This window comes from Syngnathus floridae, chromosome 10 (genome assembly GCF_059516105.1).
Source record: "Syngnathus floridae isolate MCC-2025c chromosome 10, RoL_Sflo_1.0, whole genome shotgun sequence".
Taxonomy (NCBI): domain Eukaryota; kingdom Metazoa; phylum Chordata; class Actinopteri; order Syngnathiformes; family Syngnathidae; genus Syngnathus; species Syngnathus floridae.
Window position 1 is genome coordinate 1,319,143 of NC_142422.1, and position 15,858 is coordinate 1,335,000.

Below are 15,858 nucleotides of genomic sequence, written 5' to 3' on the forward strand. Positions count from 1 at the left end.
TAGTCTGAAGACCAAGAAAAGACTTTTGTAACGGGTAGAAAACAAACACCACCATTATTCACACACACACACAGTAGAGGATGTGAGTTGAAAGAAGTGAAGCAAAGTAGTCGTGCTGCCATGGCAACAATTGGGCATCACATGACCAACAGCACAAACAGCCAGTGTGGGGGGCAGTCTGCACGCACACACTACAATGTACTAATTATTATTTTGGATACGTATGATGGATGGATGTTTGAGAACCCAACAGCGCTTCCTGCTGACTCTACATCACATTACACAAGGATGACATTTTGCTCTCCTTTATCATGTCATCTGAAATCTTACATAACTACAAAAAAAAAAAGGCTAAATAATAAATAATGTCGGTTTCCAAACATTTCAAAGATCCTCTCTGAATACAGACGCGACGCAAAAGCTTGTATGTTTAATTGTGTGATTTTATGTAAGTAGGAAGAGTGAGCCATCCTCTTTTTGGGAATTCATCTTTGGTCACACCCTGCTACCTGGGTTAGCGCTAAAGTTAGCATCGTGACGCTTCTGCTAATGAAATCCATGATAATGTCGATTCTTTCTATTAGTGAATGAATCCAAATGAAGCCTTGAATCTTAATAGTATTGAGAATTGTGCCAGCGTGAGTTTTAAGCAAGCCTTTGGCTAGTTCTTGTGTTTATGACATGTAGCTAGTGGTGGCTAGTTAGCTGCTAGTTTGGCTAACGATGTTTGCAGAACTCAACAGCATCTTGAACGTCAGCCCGGAGCACTTCAGCAGAGTAAGATACTAAAGTGGAAGTAAGTCACATATATTTCTGAGAGATATAGAAAACTTTTTTTTTTTTTTTTGTCAGGAAGAGTTTGTGCTGCTGTCTGACAGGCAGAGTGATGCCTCTTTCCTTATTCATCACTTCCTTGGATTCTACCTCAGAGGTCAACACAAACACGTGATGATGCAACATGACAGCACCGAGTACAAACACGCGAATAAGAAGCCTTGCAACATTGCTAAGTTACTTAAGTGTCATGTTTTATTTCAGCGGGCTGTCAAGTGTGCTTCGTGGCCCTGGCGCAGTCGTTGAGTCACTACACTGCGGTTAGCCAAAGACTGGTAATTCACACACCACTTGTTTTGTGTTAAATAACATTTACTGAAAACATGATCTATACATCACTCCAAAGAGTATTGACTTACTAATTATATTCATCAATATGTTAATTACTGTGCTACATTTCGTAAGCTGGCCAAAATATAAAGAGCGTGTGATGCAGAAGGGACGCTAATATTTTGTATTGTGTCTGTTGAGGGTGTGAGTCTGTCTCAGGCAAAGGAGAAAGGTCAGCTGGTGTTCCTTGAAGGCCTCAATGAATCCTTGTCCATCCTCAATCCGCATGATGCTAGAAAAGGAAGTGAGGCCATGGATTTCTTAAGGTGAGACCTTCTCCTTCTCTGTCTTTAAAAATCAGGTTTGAATCACAGTCACGATGTTGGTGTAGATGCAAGAGGGGTCTGGAAAGTTGTCAACACTATTATTTTTAATTCAATTTTCTCTACAGACTTATCAAAAATGTCCTGAGCAATAAACTGCCTTCTATTCTGTCTCACCTCTTCTTCAGGAATCCCAGTGCAGGCTTGCAAAGTCTCGTCCAGTTTGTTTCCTCCAGTTTCAGTCATGCCAGGAGCGCAGTGGAGGGAGCGAACGATGGGCACGGCCCCCCCGTACTGCTAGTGGACGACGTGAGCTTGCTGCTAAGTCTCGGTGCCACCGTGGACGCCGTGCTGGACTTCAGCCATTACTGCCGCGCCGCCGTCTGCTCACGACTGAAGGTGGGTGCGTTTCCGAGATGAAGGTTCCAAATGCGACCGTGACTCGTTTTTGGCGGCAGGGCAACGTGGTGATGCTGCTGCGCTGCGACGGAGAAGACGACGTAGAAAGTGATGACGACTCGGAGAGGCTGCTGAGGGGTTTGACTCACCAGTGTAGCCTCGCTCTTCATGTACGAAGTCTTCCGACGGGATATTGCAGGGACATTCACGGTCAGGTGAGCTATCAAAGCGACACATGGCTTCATATGCAAAAGATCTACTCCACTATCTTGTCAATAATAGTGCTCTATTGGACAATGTTTGTGTTAAGGTGGAGGTGTGCGACAGGAGGAGACAAGCTGGCAGTCAACAGAAGACAAAGACTTTTCAGTATAAAGTCCACGACAGAGGAGCCTCCTTCTTCGCTCCGGGGACATCCAGCGCTGTTCTCTAGCCACCTCTGCTAATTTATACATTGAAAATCATACTTCGCATTTTTTTAGATGATGATAAATTTGGGCTTTTTGTTTACTGTAAGGTACAACCATCACAATGATGTGTGTACTGAAAAATAGTATTAAAATTCAAATACAACTGAACTCTTTTCAGGCAGTAACAATTCACTAGTTGTTTTAGTACCACACATATCAAAAACACAGTTTTAAAAATGTCTTTTACAATTGTAGTGACACCAGTTCGCCACAGCACGTCACTGTGGGCGTCAACGGTCTGAGGTTGATTCAGGGAAGAAGTGCGCAGAGCTTTACAAGCTTGCATCAAGCTTTTGTGGACTGGACCCTCAGGTTGTGCAGGTCAGTCTTGTGGACCACGCCAAAAAAAAAAAACAAAAAAAAAAGGAAAAACATGCCAGGCAACATTTAGCTGCTTTTATCGACCACCCGACACTATTCCAGGCATTGGCTGTGGTGAAACCGTGACATTTGTCCAGGCAAGTGTTGACGCTTGGAGCCGCTTGCTGCTTGGTGACGAGTGTGTTGTTCTTAAGAAGAAGCAAAAAATAATTCATTTAAATTGACGCTTTCGTCGTGCATGTCCACAAAGTATCGCTCCAATGTTTTCAGTTAAGATTTTTGCCGCTAGTGGTGCCAATACCAACATGTATATAACGAGAAATATTTTCTACGTACTTGTCTATTTAGTTGTTTTTTTTAAATAAATGTGCAAACATATAGAGCAAATTTACGGGCGCTTCAAAATTATAGTAAGATGTAATGTGAATCAGTCAAATATGAGCTTTTTATTGACCATTTTATTTAATCATAATTATTGACTTTTTCTGTGAAAGGTGTTAGTAAATATACTCAACGCGTTCTATGTGATGAGTTGATGCTAAGGATGCTAACAGCTTCCTAGCCTAAACATGCTAACAAAGCTGGCAGGTAGACAGACCCTGAAATCATTGTGGATTGAATTGACCTGTCAGGTAAGGCTACTTAATATCACTTCAAAGGATATTATAGTGTAACCTGAGAGGAGCTAACAGGCTAATGCTAACCCACTTGACAAACTTTCCCACCTGAGACGCAGTCTTTCCTACATGTTTACTTTCCTTCTGATATTTATTTTTATCGTTTTAGCACGAAAAGTGACATCGTGTCACGACCGCATTTCACGAGTTACGACTTGGAATAGGTTGTAAAGTAGATATTACTCGGTCGTAATGTTAGCATTAGCGTAAATTGCACGCTGGCAGCCTCCTGCGTTTTGTGTGCGTATTCTTCATCCATCGGTTCCTTTCGAGCTTCTTGCAACTCAAGAATTCAGCTACTTTCTGCTTAAGATACGGCCAAATAATTTGAATACATGATGTCACAGGAATCACCTGGTTGACATTCATTGTGCACGGTTTAAAACGGGGTTAGCTCTACGCTGCCCATTTAAAACTCTCATTAAAAAAAAGTATTCCTGCATATATTTAGAAATACAAGTTGTGTGTGCACGCGCGTGCATGTTAGTATACATAATGTTACACGTGAAGTTGGAGTGCTTAATGATTGATAGATGGATGGAAGGAAGGAAGGAAGCGTGTGCCCGAGTACTTTCTCACTTGTGGCAGCACATCTGTTGTCATGTCACTATGACAGTCGCACTCGTATGCACAACCCCCTTGAATGACTTGAATGACTCAATGAATTGTCATGCTGCTGAGACCTGGAAATTCCTCCAGGGCTGCCGTTTTAGGAAACGTTTTTCAAAAGAGGTGAGAGGGTTTTTCCGTGCACATCTTTATTGTTCATTTGTTGTCAGTCATGCTTGCTGATTGATTTGGATAGGTTATTAAGGTAGAACGATTTTGTAAAAATACTATTAGTATCATTTGGTTTTATCAATATTTCGATTGGGATTAAATGTGAGATTTTTTTAAGGTCCTCTTCCCAAGCATTTGAAAAGAGAAACAAATGGAGAAATTCAAATAGTTTTTGTTTATAGAACTTTACCCATGAGTATTGTTACGGTATTTGTGCGACATTGTTGTTTGTGTTTATTATTCTTGCTGCCTTGTGATAAAAAGATTTCAACACAATGGCTGCTCACTCACTTAGAAGGGGGTCACGGGATGCAAACTAGACCCCGTTGGAGGGGCTCTACAAACATTTGTTCTGCCAGCATTAATTGGCAACAACATCTCCAAAAATAATAATAATTTAAAAATATCCAAATGTAAGCAAAGTATGGAAGTGGGAATGCAATTTGAACTATGAAAAAGTCCAGCAGGCTAGTAAACACGATGGCTAAAGTGCGTTCTCATGGTCTTTTGTTTAATCAGGAATGCGGACACGAGCACGCCGACTTACACGTGCGCGCCAAGCAAACACACCTTTAAAGTAGCGACACAGTGTGATCAAGCCGGCTAGGCAAGTGTATAACACCAATTTCAATTTTCACTTCTCACTCTGCGGTAGTTTGACGTGCCACTGGCACAACATAATTTGCAAGCGACAATTAAGCAAATGTTGCCGGCTCACATTTTTGCTTCATAAATGGGACGCACAACTATCACAACACGCAGAGTCGAGCGCACGGCTCGAGCTAGCTGAGTACTCGACCTTGGCGATAAATTTATTTGGAATAGTTGAACGGACCCATGTAAGTGTGTGTGTGAGACAGACGAATATTATTTGTGGTTTTATATGTATATTCACACTAATGTTATTATTATGCTCAGCAGGAACCTGAATGTCTCGCGGCGTCCGCTGGTTGGGCGCCCCGCTCTCCTCCATGGCTGGGAGTTGACGCCGACCGTCGCGATGATGCTGCGCGAGCAGCTGAGGGAGAAGATCGCGGCGGCCTTCTACCGCCACGGGCTGTTGTGCGCCACCTACCCGGTGCTCATCATTCTCTTCACCTCAGTCAGCATCCTCGCCTGCTGGTGTGTACACCGCCATCTTGGAGATTTTGCAATGTGGGACACGACTTTGTCTCTTTCTGGCCAGCTATCCATTACTGAGGCTCCCCATCCCCGGCACGGGCCCTGTGGAGTTCAGCACGAGCGTGCGGGACTACAGTGTTCCTTCCCACGAGCCTCAAGGAGACCTTGGTGAACAACCTGACTGGGTAGCCACGCTTTTTTTTTTTTTTTACATCTAAGTAGATATTTGATGGGACCGAACGGCACAGCTGATGGTTTTTGACTTTTTTGGGGAAAAAGAAGACGTGTTTGGCTTCTCACGGCTATGTTGATGTTGACACAGTACCAGGGACCTCCGGTGGCGTACATCCAGCAAGTGTTGCTGAAGGCGGCGGTGTCGCCATGGGACAACAGCCTGGTGCCGGTGGACGTCTTTCGCTCGCCGCTGGGGCGAGTCTTCGGCCTGTTGGACGAGATCCGCAACCACGTGCACGTCGACAGGTTGGCGATCCTTTTGGAACACTTGAACTTCCTGTCTTAACCAAACGTGTGTTGTTTTGCTTCCGGTCATCAGCTCGGGCGTTCGCAGCCTGGAGTCGCTTTGCCTACAGGTGAGCGACCTGCTGCCGGGTTTGCGGCGGATGCGCCCGGTGCTGCCGGAGCACGGCTGCCTGCTGGTCTCGCCCGCCAATTACTGGCAGAACCAACGCGAACTCTTCGACGCCGACCCCGACCCCTTGAAGACCATCCAGAAGCACGAACCCAAAGGCCTGCACACCTCGGCCACGCTCAGAGGTGGCCGTGGCAAAACCGGACGCTCACGGCGCGTGTTTGGGTGCGCTTGATTTTTACGTACGAACGTGCGTTCCAGACCTTCTGTTCGGCGTTCCCGGGAAGCTCACAGGTGTCGGTCAATACAACAAGAAGCGAGTGGTGACGTACACCATCAGCATGGTCCTGTCCACCTATGACGCAAGGTGATGTTTGTCACACTACATCCACCAAAATGCGCCTCGGGTGGCTTCTGCGTTAGCTCAAGTTATCGACAAATTTGCCGCCATTCCTCTCAAGATGCCTATTTTGCGTGTTTAGGTTCCTGAGCAGCCTTCGCGCTCATTTGAAGCAGCTGCACCCGTCCACCAACTGCAGCCTGAAGAACGAGCGCATGGTCCACGTGCATTTCAAGGAGGAGATCGGCGTGGCCGAGCTCATCCCGCTGGTCACCACCTACATCATCCTCTTTGCCTACATCTACTTCTCCACGCGTCAGTTTTCTCTCTTCTTTATCGCTTTTGGTGTCGTTGTTGTTTGGAGAGCAACGTGAGGAACACTTCCTCCAATCAAAGGAGACTTATTATTATGTCGATTGAAGTCTTGGACCCGGTGGTCCTCTTCCTCCTTGCAGGTAAGATCGACATGGTCAAGTCCAAGTGGGGTCTGGCTCTGGCAGCTGTGGTTACCGTGCTGAGCTCGCTGCTCATGTCGGTCGGCCTGTGTACGCTCTTTGGCCTCACGCCCACTCTCAACGGAGGGTACGACGCACACACACACACACGCACAAAGGCTTATCAGTGGCCTACTTCCAGTGATTTGTGTCAATGTTTACAAGCAGTCTGTGAAGTAAAATCTATCCTGACATGGACGGTGCGCAATCCGTCCAATGGTGAGAATGCCTGAAAAGCAGATGACGTGGCGTGACGAGCGTCGTCCACCAATCCGAGCAAACGGCCTCACTTTGAGCAAATGCACACACACACGCGCCACTGCGGACTGTTGTTTTTCCCGCTAAATCTTAGGCATCGTGACAGAACAGATCATGTGATCTGAGCCTTGTTGCTTTACATTTATGGCCCAAACCAGGAACTGAATTGTAATCAATTTGTTTTTTGAATTTTCTGCTCTGGCAATTTGGCATGGTGTCATGTTTTTTAATTTAGATAAAAATTTAAATTTATATTATATAAATATAATAATGTAATAATATAATAATAAATAATATAATGAGTAACATACTACTATGATAATATAATATAAAAATAAAATAAAAAGTAATTGACGGATTGATCGATTATTAAAAAAATGTCTAGTTGCAGCCCTTGTCTCAATGTGCTTAGCTTTTAAACGGATATGTCTTGTGTCCTTTTAGAGAGATCTTTCCATACCTGGTGGTGGTGATTGGTGTGGAGAACGTCTTGGTCCTCACCCAATCTGTGGTGTCCACACCGGTCGATCTGGAGGTCAAGCTGCGCATCGCTCAGGGTACGTAGGGCAATGTTGCCACCGTAGCTACGCTTTGACTTTTGAAACTCGTCTCTTTAGGCCTGAGTAACGAGAGCTGGTCCATCATGAAGAACATGGCTACCGAGCTGTGCATCATCCTTATTGGATACTTCACGCTGGTGCCAGCCATCCAGGTTTGCAAGCCGTTACGGAATTGAACACCTCAAATATGGCGGAAGCGTGTTGAGTGACCAGCTCACACGGATGCTCGTAGGAGTTCTGCCTGTTTGCCGTGGTGGGTCTTGTGTCCGACTTCTTCCTGCAGATGTTCTTCTTCACCACCGTGTTGTCCATAGACATCCGCCGCATGGAGGTACACACATCCGCCGACGTAAGAAGCTTGCGGGAATCGATGATCCCTAAAAGTATCTTTGCAGCTGGTGGACCTGCATGGGCACATGCGGACCGAGGCGAGCCTGCCGGCGCCCAAACCCTCCCCTCTGCGATCACGGTCGGCGCCGTCTCCACCGAGGCCGCCTCCTCACACCGTCACCCTGCAGACCTCCGCCAAGAACCTGCGTCCCCCCAAAAGGCTGCGACTGGTATACTTCCTGGCACGTACGCACCTGGCTCATCGCATCATTATGGTAAGTTGGTCACATCCAACTGGTCCTGGGATGAACTCTAAACTCCACCGTCCCTTCTGCAGGTCAGCACGGTGATCTGGATCGGCATCCTGGTCTATACCGACCCGGCCGGAGTGCGCACCTACCTGGCCGCCCAAGTGTCGGAGCAAAGTCCCCTGGGAGACGACGGCGGCGGCGGTCTGAACCCCTACCTGGAGGTGGCGCCCATTTTCCGCGGAGGAATCCCGACCGGCACCCTCACTGGCCACCTGACACCGGATCCGACCCCCTTGCCTGACAGTCAAGTGCAGGACCTGGCGGGCTCCAAGGCGGAACCCGTCCCCCAGTCTTCTGCGGCCGCACCCCAGATCACCTGGGGGACTGAAGACGAGGAAGGATGGAGGAGACTCTCCTTCAGGCACTGGCCTTCACTCTTCAGCTACTACAACATCACTTTAGCCAAGAAGTGAGTTCACCACCAGCACTGATTACAAACCCTGAGGGGAGTCTTAACTTGTGGCCACCTTTCAGGTATATCAGCATCTTGCCTGTCATCCCCGTTGCCATTCACCTGAGCCCTCAGGAAGCCATCGAGGGGCGCCACCCTCAGGACATGCAACACCCTATTCCGCCCATTCCCAAGGTGGCGGCCGACCTCCAGACAGACCTGACGCTCTACAAGTCAGTCCGGACACTCCCACATGCACACACTAAACTGTTTTTTTTTGTTGTTTTTTTAAGTTTTTGAATCCCTAAACCTATTTTTAAACTCTCGTTTGAAATATATTTTTTTTCTTTAGTCACATAGCACTTTGTTGGCTTGTTGGAGCGCCTGTAAAATTCTGTTCTTCCGTGCAGGGTGGCGGCGCTGGGCCTGGCGGCCGGCGTCCTACTGGTTCTTCTCCTTCTCTGTCTCTACCGGCTTCTCTGCCCGCGAAACTACGGCCAGAACGGCGGGCGCCGGCGCCGAGGGGACCGTCCGTGCGACGGCTACGGATACTGGCCGCCCGTCAGCGAGATCTCGCCGCTCCTGTTGCGGGGTCACAGCATGGTGCGAAACAAGAGGATTTCTATGCTGGAGAATTTGGATCATTCAGCTTTGACATCTTGCAGGACATTGAGTGTCTGGCCAGTGACGGGATGCTGCTGGCCAGCTGCTGCTTGGCCGGACAGATTCGGGTTTGGGATGCTCAGACAGGAGACTGCCTGACCGTCATCCCCAAGCACGGGTAAGTCTTTTGTTTGTTAGACGGAAACTTGCAGATGCCACTGCCATGTTAGCTGGCTGCCTTTTTTTTTCTTGCCACCGTCGATGCCACTTGAGTGACCATACATCTTCGCTTTAACGATATTTGATGCCAACTTTGCCAGCTAAACACGCGGCTTGCGTTTCATCCAGGTTGAGGCGGAACAGCAGTAGGGAGTGCATCCTAAACTTTAGCTACGAAGAACCCGACCCCTCCCTGAGCGGCGACAGCATGTCTGAGGACGAGGGCTACCAAGTGAGGCACCGCATCACGCCAAGCCGGCCGCCCCTCTTCAAAGACCAGCCGGACCTGACACCGCTCATCGAAACCAACTTCACCTCCACGCCGGCTTGCCCCCCCAAGTCGTGGCCCCTCAGGGACGGTTTTGACTACGGTGACCTTGTGGCGGACGCCTACACGGCGCACAAGCCACCCTCGCCAGCTAACTTCTTCTGCCCCTCCTCGTCCTCGCCGTCCTCCTCCAGCGCGCCTCCTCACAGCCGCACAAAGCCTAGCTTCGGGGACGCCTACGACATGACGGCCCCGGACTTGGGTGGCGGCGGCGGCGGCTCCGTGTGGGCGCTGGAGCTTAGGGGGAATCTCATCGCCGCTGGGCGGAGCAATGGAAAACTGGAGGTGTGTACAAGATGGTGCGCATGTGTGAGACCTGAGATTTGTGTAACGCTGTCACGTTTGTAGCTGTGGGACACGGCCGATGGCCGCCTGCGGTGCACCAGTGAGGGCACCTCCGGCATTACGGCGCTGGCCTTCCTCAACAACAGGTACGCTGCACCACCATTTTTCACTTCAAAACACCATCAAGTGACGCACGCGTTTGCCGCTTTGATCAGAATTGTGGCGGCGCGTCTGAACGGCTCTCTGGACTTCTTCAGCCTGGACGTCAACAAACCGCTCGCTCTGCTTCAGTATCGAGGTGAGACCACTTTGAAGAATGCGTGCGTGTCACACTCGAAATGCTGACCTTTTTGTTTTAGGCACTCCCTGCCTGGGCGGCGTCCCCACGTCGCCCTGCTACAGCAGCGAGGACGCCATAAGCTGTCAGCTGACGCGCTCGGTGCAGTGCGCCCACCAGAAGCCCATCACGGTGCTGAGGGCCGCCGCCGGCAGGGTGGTCACCGGCAGTCACGACCATACTGTGCGAGTAAGGATTTTTTTTTTTTTTTGAGCGGTTAGGTTATGCGAATGTGCTGAACGTTTGGATGTGCTCAGGTTTATCGTCTGGAGGACTCATGCTGCCTCTTCACACTGCAGGGCCACTCGGCAGGCATCACCTCTGTCTACATCGATGAGGTCACTTCCTGTTTGCGTGATTTCATAGCCTTTTGTGCCTGCACACGCACGTCTGACCAATGCAAATCCTTAGCGGTTGTCGTCCATGTTTGTTGTTCTGGTATTTCCTCAGACAATGGTCTTGGCGAGCGGAGGCCAGGACGGCGCCATCTGCCTGTGGGACGTCCTGACGGGAAACCGCGTCAGCCATGTTTACGGTCATCGTGGCGACGTCACCTCCCTGGTGTGCGCGCCGCTTTGTATTATCAGCTCGGGTTTGGATGACCTCATCTGTGTATGGGATCGGAGTACTGGCATCAAACTATACTGTATACAGCAGGTGTGTGTGTGTATGCGCACGCTGTCCTTTGTTTATTTCATTTGACCAGTGCACGTGTTGCCCTTCGCAGGAGGCCGGCTGCGGTTCCAGCCTGGGTCTGATCTCGGACTCTCTCCTGGTGACTGGCGGTCTGGGCTGTGTCTCCTTCTGGGACTTGAACTATGGAGACTTGATCCAGACGGTCTACTTAGGTCCCAGTAGTGACGGTCAGGGCGTGAGGCAGCTACTTGTCCTCAACAACGCCGCCATCGTTTGCGACTTTGGCAGCGAGCTCAGTCTGGTGTTCGTACCGTCGGTTTTGGAGAAACTGGACTGAGATCTGATCTTTGACGCCCTGTATGCTGCTTGACCCGGGAAAACTCAGCCCATCCTCACAGAAAGACAGAACTGTTTTTTTATTGAGAAAGAAAAACCCTCGCTGCCTCGTTCACGTCATGTGCAAACATGTGACCTGCTGCCAACTATGTTCACCTCCAGGGGGTGCTGTTTGTTATGTATAACAACTATTTATTAGCGGTACTTGAGCTCTTACCTGACTCATTTTTCATTTAGGGTTGTGTTTACAAGCTATAACAGACTTGTTTGTGCGATGCATAAGTTAGATGCACAACTTGGTAAGCTGCATGAGATGCGCAAAGGACCTTTCACACTGGATTTGGCAATGCACTGTCAGCAGCGGGAAAAGACTTCCTGTTACTTCCAGAGTTGAACGCGGCGCAGGTTTGGTTTACATTTCTAACATCTACTTACTAAGTTGCGCATGTGAGATAAGAAAGTAACGTACTGAGTTGTGTGTGTGTGAGTTACAAATACTGCTTCTTCGTCCTTTTAGCGCAGGTGTTGGCAAAGTATGGCTCGCTCGCTTTTATTGGGTCCACCCAGCACTCAAGTATGCATTCGATGCATATACTATTCATCCTAAAAAAAATATATATTCATGTGCGAGCCATCCTCTGTGCTTTTTAAAAATGAAATGCCTACCCCTGCGTTAAAGTTTTGCTACTGAACTCTCTGGACCAAAGCAAATGTAGAAGAAGAATGTATTTTCACACACTAATCTATGGCTCTTTAGGCACTTTTATGTTAGTGTCATTGTTTTGATTTCCTCCATGTAACGTCAGACAACTTCCGGGTGTTCACCCAAGAGGAAACTATTCCGTAGAGGCAGAAAACCTTGTACCCGTGTCCCTCATTGGGTGGCTGTCTGTGCTAAAGTAGTGGCATAACTTATTATGTTTTGTAACACAGGACTTTGTACTAATTTTCCAAAATAAAGACACTGATTAGTGTTGACTAGTGAGTGAACGATTAGTTCAAAAAAACGAATCTTTTCAGTGAACCCACGAGAGTGTGTTGGGTTTTTTTCAGTTCTTATGACTTCAACCAGTAGGTGTCGGTAATGCGCATTGAAGCTGTTGCCACCTCGCCGTAAAACAAAACGAAGAAGAAACTGACGTCACTTCCCGTTCATGAACGAGTCGTGAATTGCATTTCCCGTTCACCAACTGAACGGACTTGTGTGTGAACGAGTCAGTGAGTGAGTGATTTGCATTTCCAGTTCATCGCGAGAACGGATCAGTGAGGGAATGAATCCTGTAGTGATGTGCATTCCAGTTCTTTTAGGTGAACGAATCTTTAAAATCAGGTTCACTCAAACGATTCGTTCAAACGAATCGTTCAACGAATCCCCCCCCACACACACACACAATGATACGGCTTTTTTTTTTTTAATAACATCCAGTGGAAATAACCCCTACACATCAAACAATACAACTACCCCGAAATAATAATAATAATAAAAGTACATCTCAAACCTTATTTTTCATATTTTCATTTGATTGAAGGCAATGGCGTTAACCACTCGACCAGAGCCTGCTCGGAAACAAAAGGAGATTTGGTCATATTGATAGGGTTATCCATCCGAACATGTTCGGTGTTCAAAGTTTCAACGGATAGTCCGCAGCAACCCTTTCCACAGTAGTCACCATGCCAGGCGACCACCTGGTGGCGTCAGTGTGCCGAGCGCCGCTGGACGATCAGGAGAAGAAGATTTGAATTGACGGATGTGACGTCAGGGCTTTAGGTCAATTGAAGACAGGTGTGCTCAAGGGAGTTATCATATGCAGGTGCCACCGAGCGCGTGGTGGCAGCAGCGGCGGCATCTCAGGTAAGCTAGCATGCTAGCAAATGTTTGTCGTCTCTTGCCGTTTTTTCACGACGGACGCCGTGTTTGTTGCAGAATTTTCGCACTCAAGGGGGGTTCTCAAATGCATTTTCTCAGGTAAGGGAGCAAATGTTTTCTTGCAGGATTTTCGCTGTCTAGGGAGTGCTTGAGGTTTGGGCACGGCACGCCACAATCGACTTTGCGTCGCGTCGTTACGCGTTTGGTGGTATTTTAAATGTCTTTCGCGTTTTTTTTTTTTGTTTTTTTTTTTTAATGCTGGCCAGCATTTTTTCATTCGTTTGTTTGTAGAAGGTTCGTAAATGACGCCGCCGATAAGCGCGTGTTTGTCTGACTATAGGAAATGCTCGTTTGACTCTAGTCAACTAAACCATTTTTTTTTTAATGATCTTATATGATGCGTGTGCCATTTCTGTGTCATGCAAACTGGTGAATGTAACGAATATGTTACGTCCTGTCCAAATCGGACCAAATCCATTCAAAGATGGCGCCCGCCCGCTCTCGTTCCGTTCCGTTCCCCAATAAACTTTTGCGCGTGTTATCTTCTCCCGTTTTGGACGCCGCCAACCTGGATCATCTGTCCAATGTGAGGTGAGTTGTAGATGACATTAAAATATGATTATAATCTTGAATAATTTTCATAATTTACTACAATGTCACGATTATATATATTTTTTCAAATGTAAAACTCTACTTAGAATGTATAAAATTAAAATATGAACAATAATTTTGATCAATTATCATAACTTACTACAATATAATATTTTTTTTCAAATGTAAAACTCCTAGTATGTATAATTGTTGGTAAAAAATCATGCCATTGGCACTCTAGTCAATGTCTATTTTTGTTGCAATAATTTGCTTGTCTTTTGTAGCACTAAGAAAGGCCGCCCAGCCAGCATCCTTCTATACAAAGCAAGCAGGAGGCTCTTGAGGAGCCCTTTCAGTGATGCTGAGGACACTGAGGAAGAGGAGTCCTAAATCAGGTGAAAACCTGTTTTTGTCACGTTTCAGCTTCCCAACACACAATGGTTGTCGAGTTTTAGCTTCCCAGCACACAATTAATGGCTGTCTGTGTTTTTGTAGGCTGCAAGAGGAGCCGAATGGGATAATTCCATATGAAAAGGCACAATGGCCTATCCAATGGAGCGATGGCCTATCCAAAGGAGCGATGGCCAATCCAAAGGAGCGATGGCCTATCCAAAGGAGCAATGGCCTATCCAAAGGAGCAATGGCCTATCCAAAGGAGCAATGCCATATCCAAAGGAGCAATGCCATATCCAAAGGAGCAATGCCATATCCAAAGGAGCAATGCCATATCCAAAGGAGCAATGCCATATCCAAAGGAACAATGCCATATCAAGTCAAGAATCAAGCAATGCGCTGCAAAAGCCTTCGTGTGCGGATCATGTGCCCAGGAAGGGGCAGTGTGGTTGCCTTTGGTTATGGGGGCAGATCATGTGCCCAGGAGGGGGCAGTGTGGTTGCCTTTGGTTATGGGTGCACGACGGAAAGGTTGCAGGTGTGGCCAGTGTTTGGGGCTCTGATGGTTGGTCTTGCTTAAGAGGTGTGCTGTGGTTGTGGCTTGTCTGGATCCAGCGTTGTCTTGTGCTTTGTTGCCATTAACGGCTCACTTGGGGGAGGACGTGGTTACGCGGACGGAGACAAAACGAAACTTTGATGTGGATCCGAATGTTCAATTTTGCCATGTGTGTACCATTTTGTGTCTTTTTCTAACCTGCCACTGTTGTACTTGCTGCATTCTTTGTTCTCCCCCATCGGTGTAGGGCGGCGTTGGAGCGAGCCGATCCCGAATGTACAATTTTGCAATTTGACTTGACCCATTTTGTCTTTTTCTAACCTGCCACTGTTGCACTTCATCTAACCCTAACCTACCACCACTGTGGTACTTGCGTTCTTTGTTCTCCCCTAGGTGTAGGACAGCATTGGAGCGAGACAGTAGCATTTAGTCTTTTTCTAACCTACTGCTGTCGTGCTTGATCTAAGCTGTGTGTCCTTTGTTCTCTAGGTGAGGGGGCGGTGTTTGGGCGAGCGGGTCCACGAGGAAGACATAGTGATGCGAGCAGCGCCCAACTCAGTGCATGTTCTGCCATTTGCAGGCCGGACGCAAAAGGGGGGGAGGCGCACGGCCCCATCCGACCGGGCGACGCTCACCAATAGTAGCTAGCCGCTGTGATCAAGTAAGCAAGTGACTGACAACTTGGGGTGCTCTTTGAGTTTCTAACATTTGTTTCTGTTTCTGCAGATGGCGACCGGGATGTGACACGATCTGATCAGAGGTGAACGGACCGCTGTGGCATCGCTCTGAAGTCGCCGAGTTGTGAGGGAGACCTGCTTCCCTGGAGGCGTCGACCTGCGCAGCTTCAACGTGTGAAATGGATTTTTTTTTTTTTTTAATTACACCAGCGGTGTCCCAATGTCTGCTTGAGGGCTGCATACTGAAACAAATTCAGAATTCTTTGACGCAAATTCATTAAATCAATCACGAAATGTTGCCATTGATATTTAGTGCTACAAAGCAGTGTCGTGTTCAGTCGTGTGGTGTGTCGATCAAGTTGCCCCGAGGCTGCCATTTGGACACCAATGGTGACGTGTGTAGGGCTGCACGTGTATTGGAAAACTGCCATATGGTGGTCTAGGTTATTGACATGCACTTTAAGACCGCAAAGATTTGTTTTTTCATGTCTCAAATGAAACATGTTTTCTTGCCTATTTGTAATGAGTTAAGACGATAAGTCATTGATGTAAGTTAAAGTTA

At 47.6% G+C, this 15,858-nt stretch overlaps 2 protein-coding genes and 1 long non-coding RNA gene across 11 annotated transcripts in view; all 3 read left to right on the forward strand.

Annotated features, from left to right (window-relative positions):
• The first annotated feature begins 471 nt into the window (after positions 1 to 471).
• On the forward strand, positions 472 to 2,404 carry elp6 (elongator acetyltransferase complex subunit 6). Its single transcript, XM_088387409.1, has 7 exons — positions 472 to 777; positions 853 to 931; positions 1,039 to 1,109; positions 1,306 to 1,430; positions 1,616 to 1,826; positions 1,886 to 2,041; positions 2,137 to 2,404. Exons 1-7 carry the CDS (start codon positions 724 to 726, stop codon positions 2,257 to 2,259), a joined length of 819 nt encoding a protein of 272 aa, XP_088243535.1. The 5' UTR covers positions 472 to 723; the 3' UTR covers positions 2,260 to 2,404.
• Positions 2,405 to 2,503: 99 nt separating this feature from the next.
• Positions 2,504 to 12,191, forward strand: scap (SREBF chaperone). Of its 3 annotated transcripts, none has more exons than XM_088387408.1 (23): positions 2,504 to 2,617; positions 4,993 to 5,196; positions 5,261 to 5,381; positions 5,519 to 5,676; positions 5,750 to 5,970; positions 6,047 to 6,152; positions 6,268 to 6,440; positions 6,581 to 6,707; positions 7,322 to 7,434; positions 7,495 to 7,589; positions 7,670 to 7,768; positions 7,833 to 8,042; positions 8,105 to 8,487; positions 8,553 to 8,702; positions 8,880 to 9,072; positions 9,135 to 9,250; positions 9,421 to 9,904; positions 9,968 to 10,050; positions 10,120 to 10,202; positions 10,264 to 10,430; positions 10,499 to 10,579; positions 10,692 to 10,898; positions 10,969 to 12,191. In XM_088387408.1, exons 2-23 carry the CDS (start codon positions 5,075 to 5,077, stop codon positions 11,212 to 11,214), a joined length of 3,738 nt encoding a protein of 1,245 aa, XP_088243534.1. In that variant the 5' UTR covers positions 2,504 to 2,617; positions 4,993 to 5,074; the 3' UTR covers positions 11,215 to 12,191. The 3 variants fall into 3 exon arrangements, with proteins under 3 accessions (XP_088243534.1, XP_088243533.1, XP_088243532.1); XM_088387407.1 differs by lacking the exon at positions 2,504 to 2,617 and adding an exon at positions 3,777 to 4,026 and having other exon boundaries at positions 4,996 to 5,196; XM_088387406.1 differs by lacking the exon at positions 2,504 to 2,617 and adding an exon at positions 3,950 to 4,026.
• Positions 12,192 to 12,927: 736 nt separating this feature from the next.
• The window catches only part of LOC148391605 (uncharacterized), an 8,324-nt gene continuing 5,393 nt past the window's right edge, over positions 12,928 to 15,858 (forward strand). The window contains exons 1-6 of one of the 7 annotated variants that reach the window (XR_015860969.1): positions 12,928 to 13,065; positions 13,138 to 13,179; positions 13,956 to 14,066; positions 14,167 to 15,108; positions 15,200 to 15,280; positions 15,346 to 15,858. The exon at positions 15,346 to 15,858 is cut by the window's right edge and continues 755 nt beyond it. This is a non-coding gene — a long non-coding RNA (uncharacterized LOC148391605). Of the gene's footprint in view, positions 13,066 to 13,137; positions 13,180 to 13,955; positions 14,067 to 14,166; positions 15,281 to 15,345 lie in introns of all 7 variants that reach the window. The other 6 variants (XR_015860965.1, XR_015860966.1, XR_015860970.1 and 3 more) reach the window with 6 other exon arrangements.

What these genes read in the sequence shown, in the direction of transcription:
- scap (XM_088387406.1), top strand. Translation starts at nt 3,965, where the DNA reads ATGCTGCTGAGACCTGGAAATTCCTCCAGGGCTGCCGTTTTAGGAAAC. An exon ending in GGAAACGTTTTTCAAAAGAG is followed by an intron (nt 4,027 to 4,992) that starts GTGAGAGGGTTT and finishes TATTATGCTCAG; the next exon opens with CAGGAACCTGAATGTCTCGC. An exon ending in GGAGCAATGGAAAACTGGAG is followed by an intron (nt 9,905 to 9,967) that starts GTGTGTACAAGA and finishes TCACGTTTGTAG; the next exon opens with CTGTGGGACACGGCCGATGG.
- elp6 (XM_088387409.1), top strand. Translation starts at nt 724, where the DNA reads ATGTTTGCAGAACTCAACAGCATCTTGAACGTCAGCCCGGAGCACTTC. An exon ending in CCTTGGATTCTACCTCAGAG is followed by an intron (nt 932 to 1,038) that starts GTCAACACAAAC and finishes GTTTTATTTCAG; the next exon opens with CGGGCTGTCAAGTGTGCTTC. An exon ending in GCAGGGACATTCACGGTCAG is followed by an intron (nt 2,042 to 2,136) that starts GTGAGCTATCAA and finishes GTTTGTGTTAAG; the next exon opens with GTGGAGGTGTGCGACAGGAG.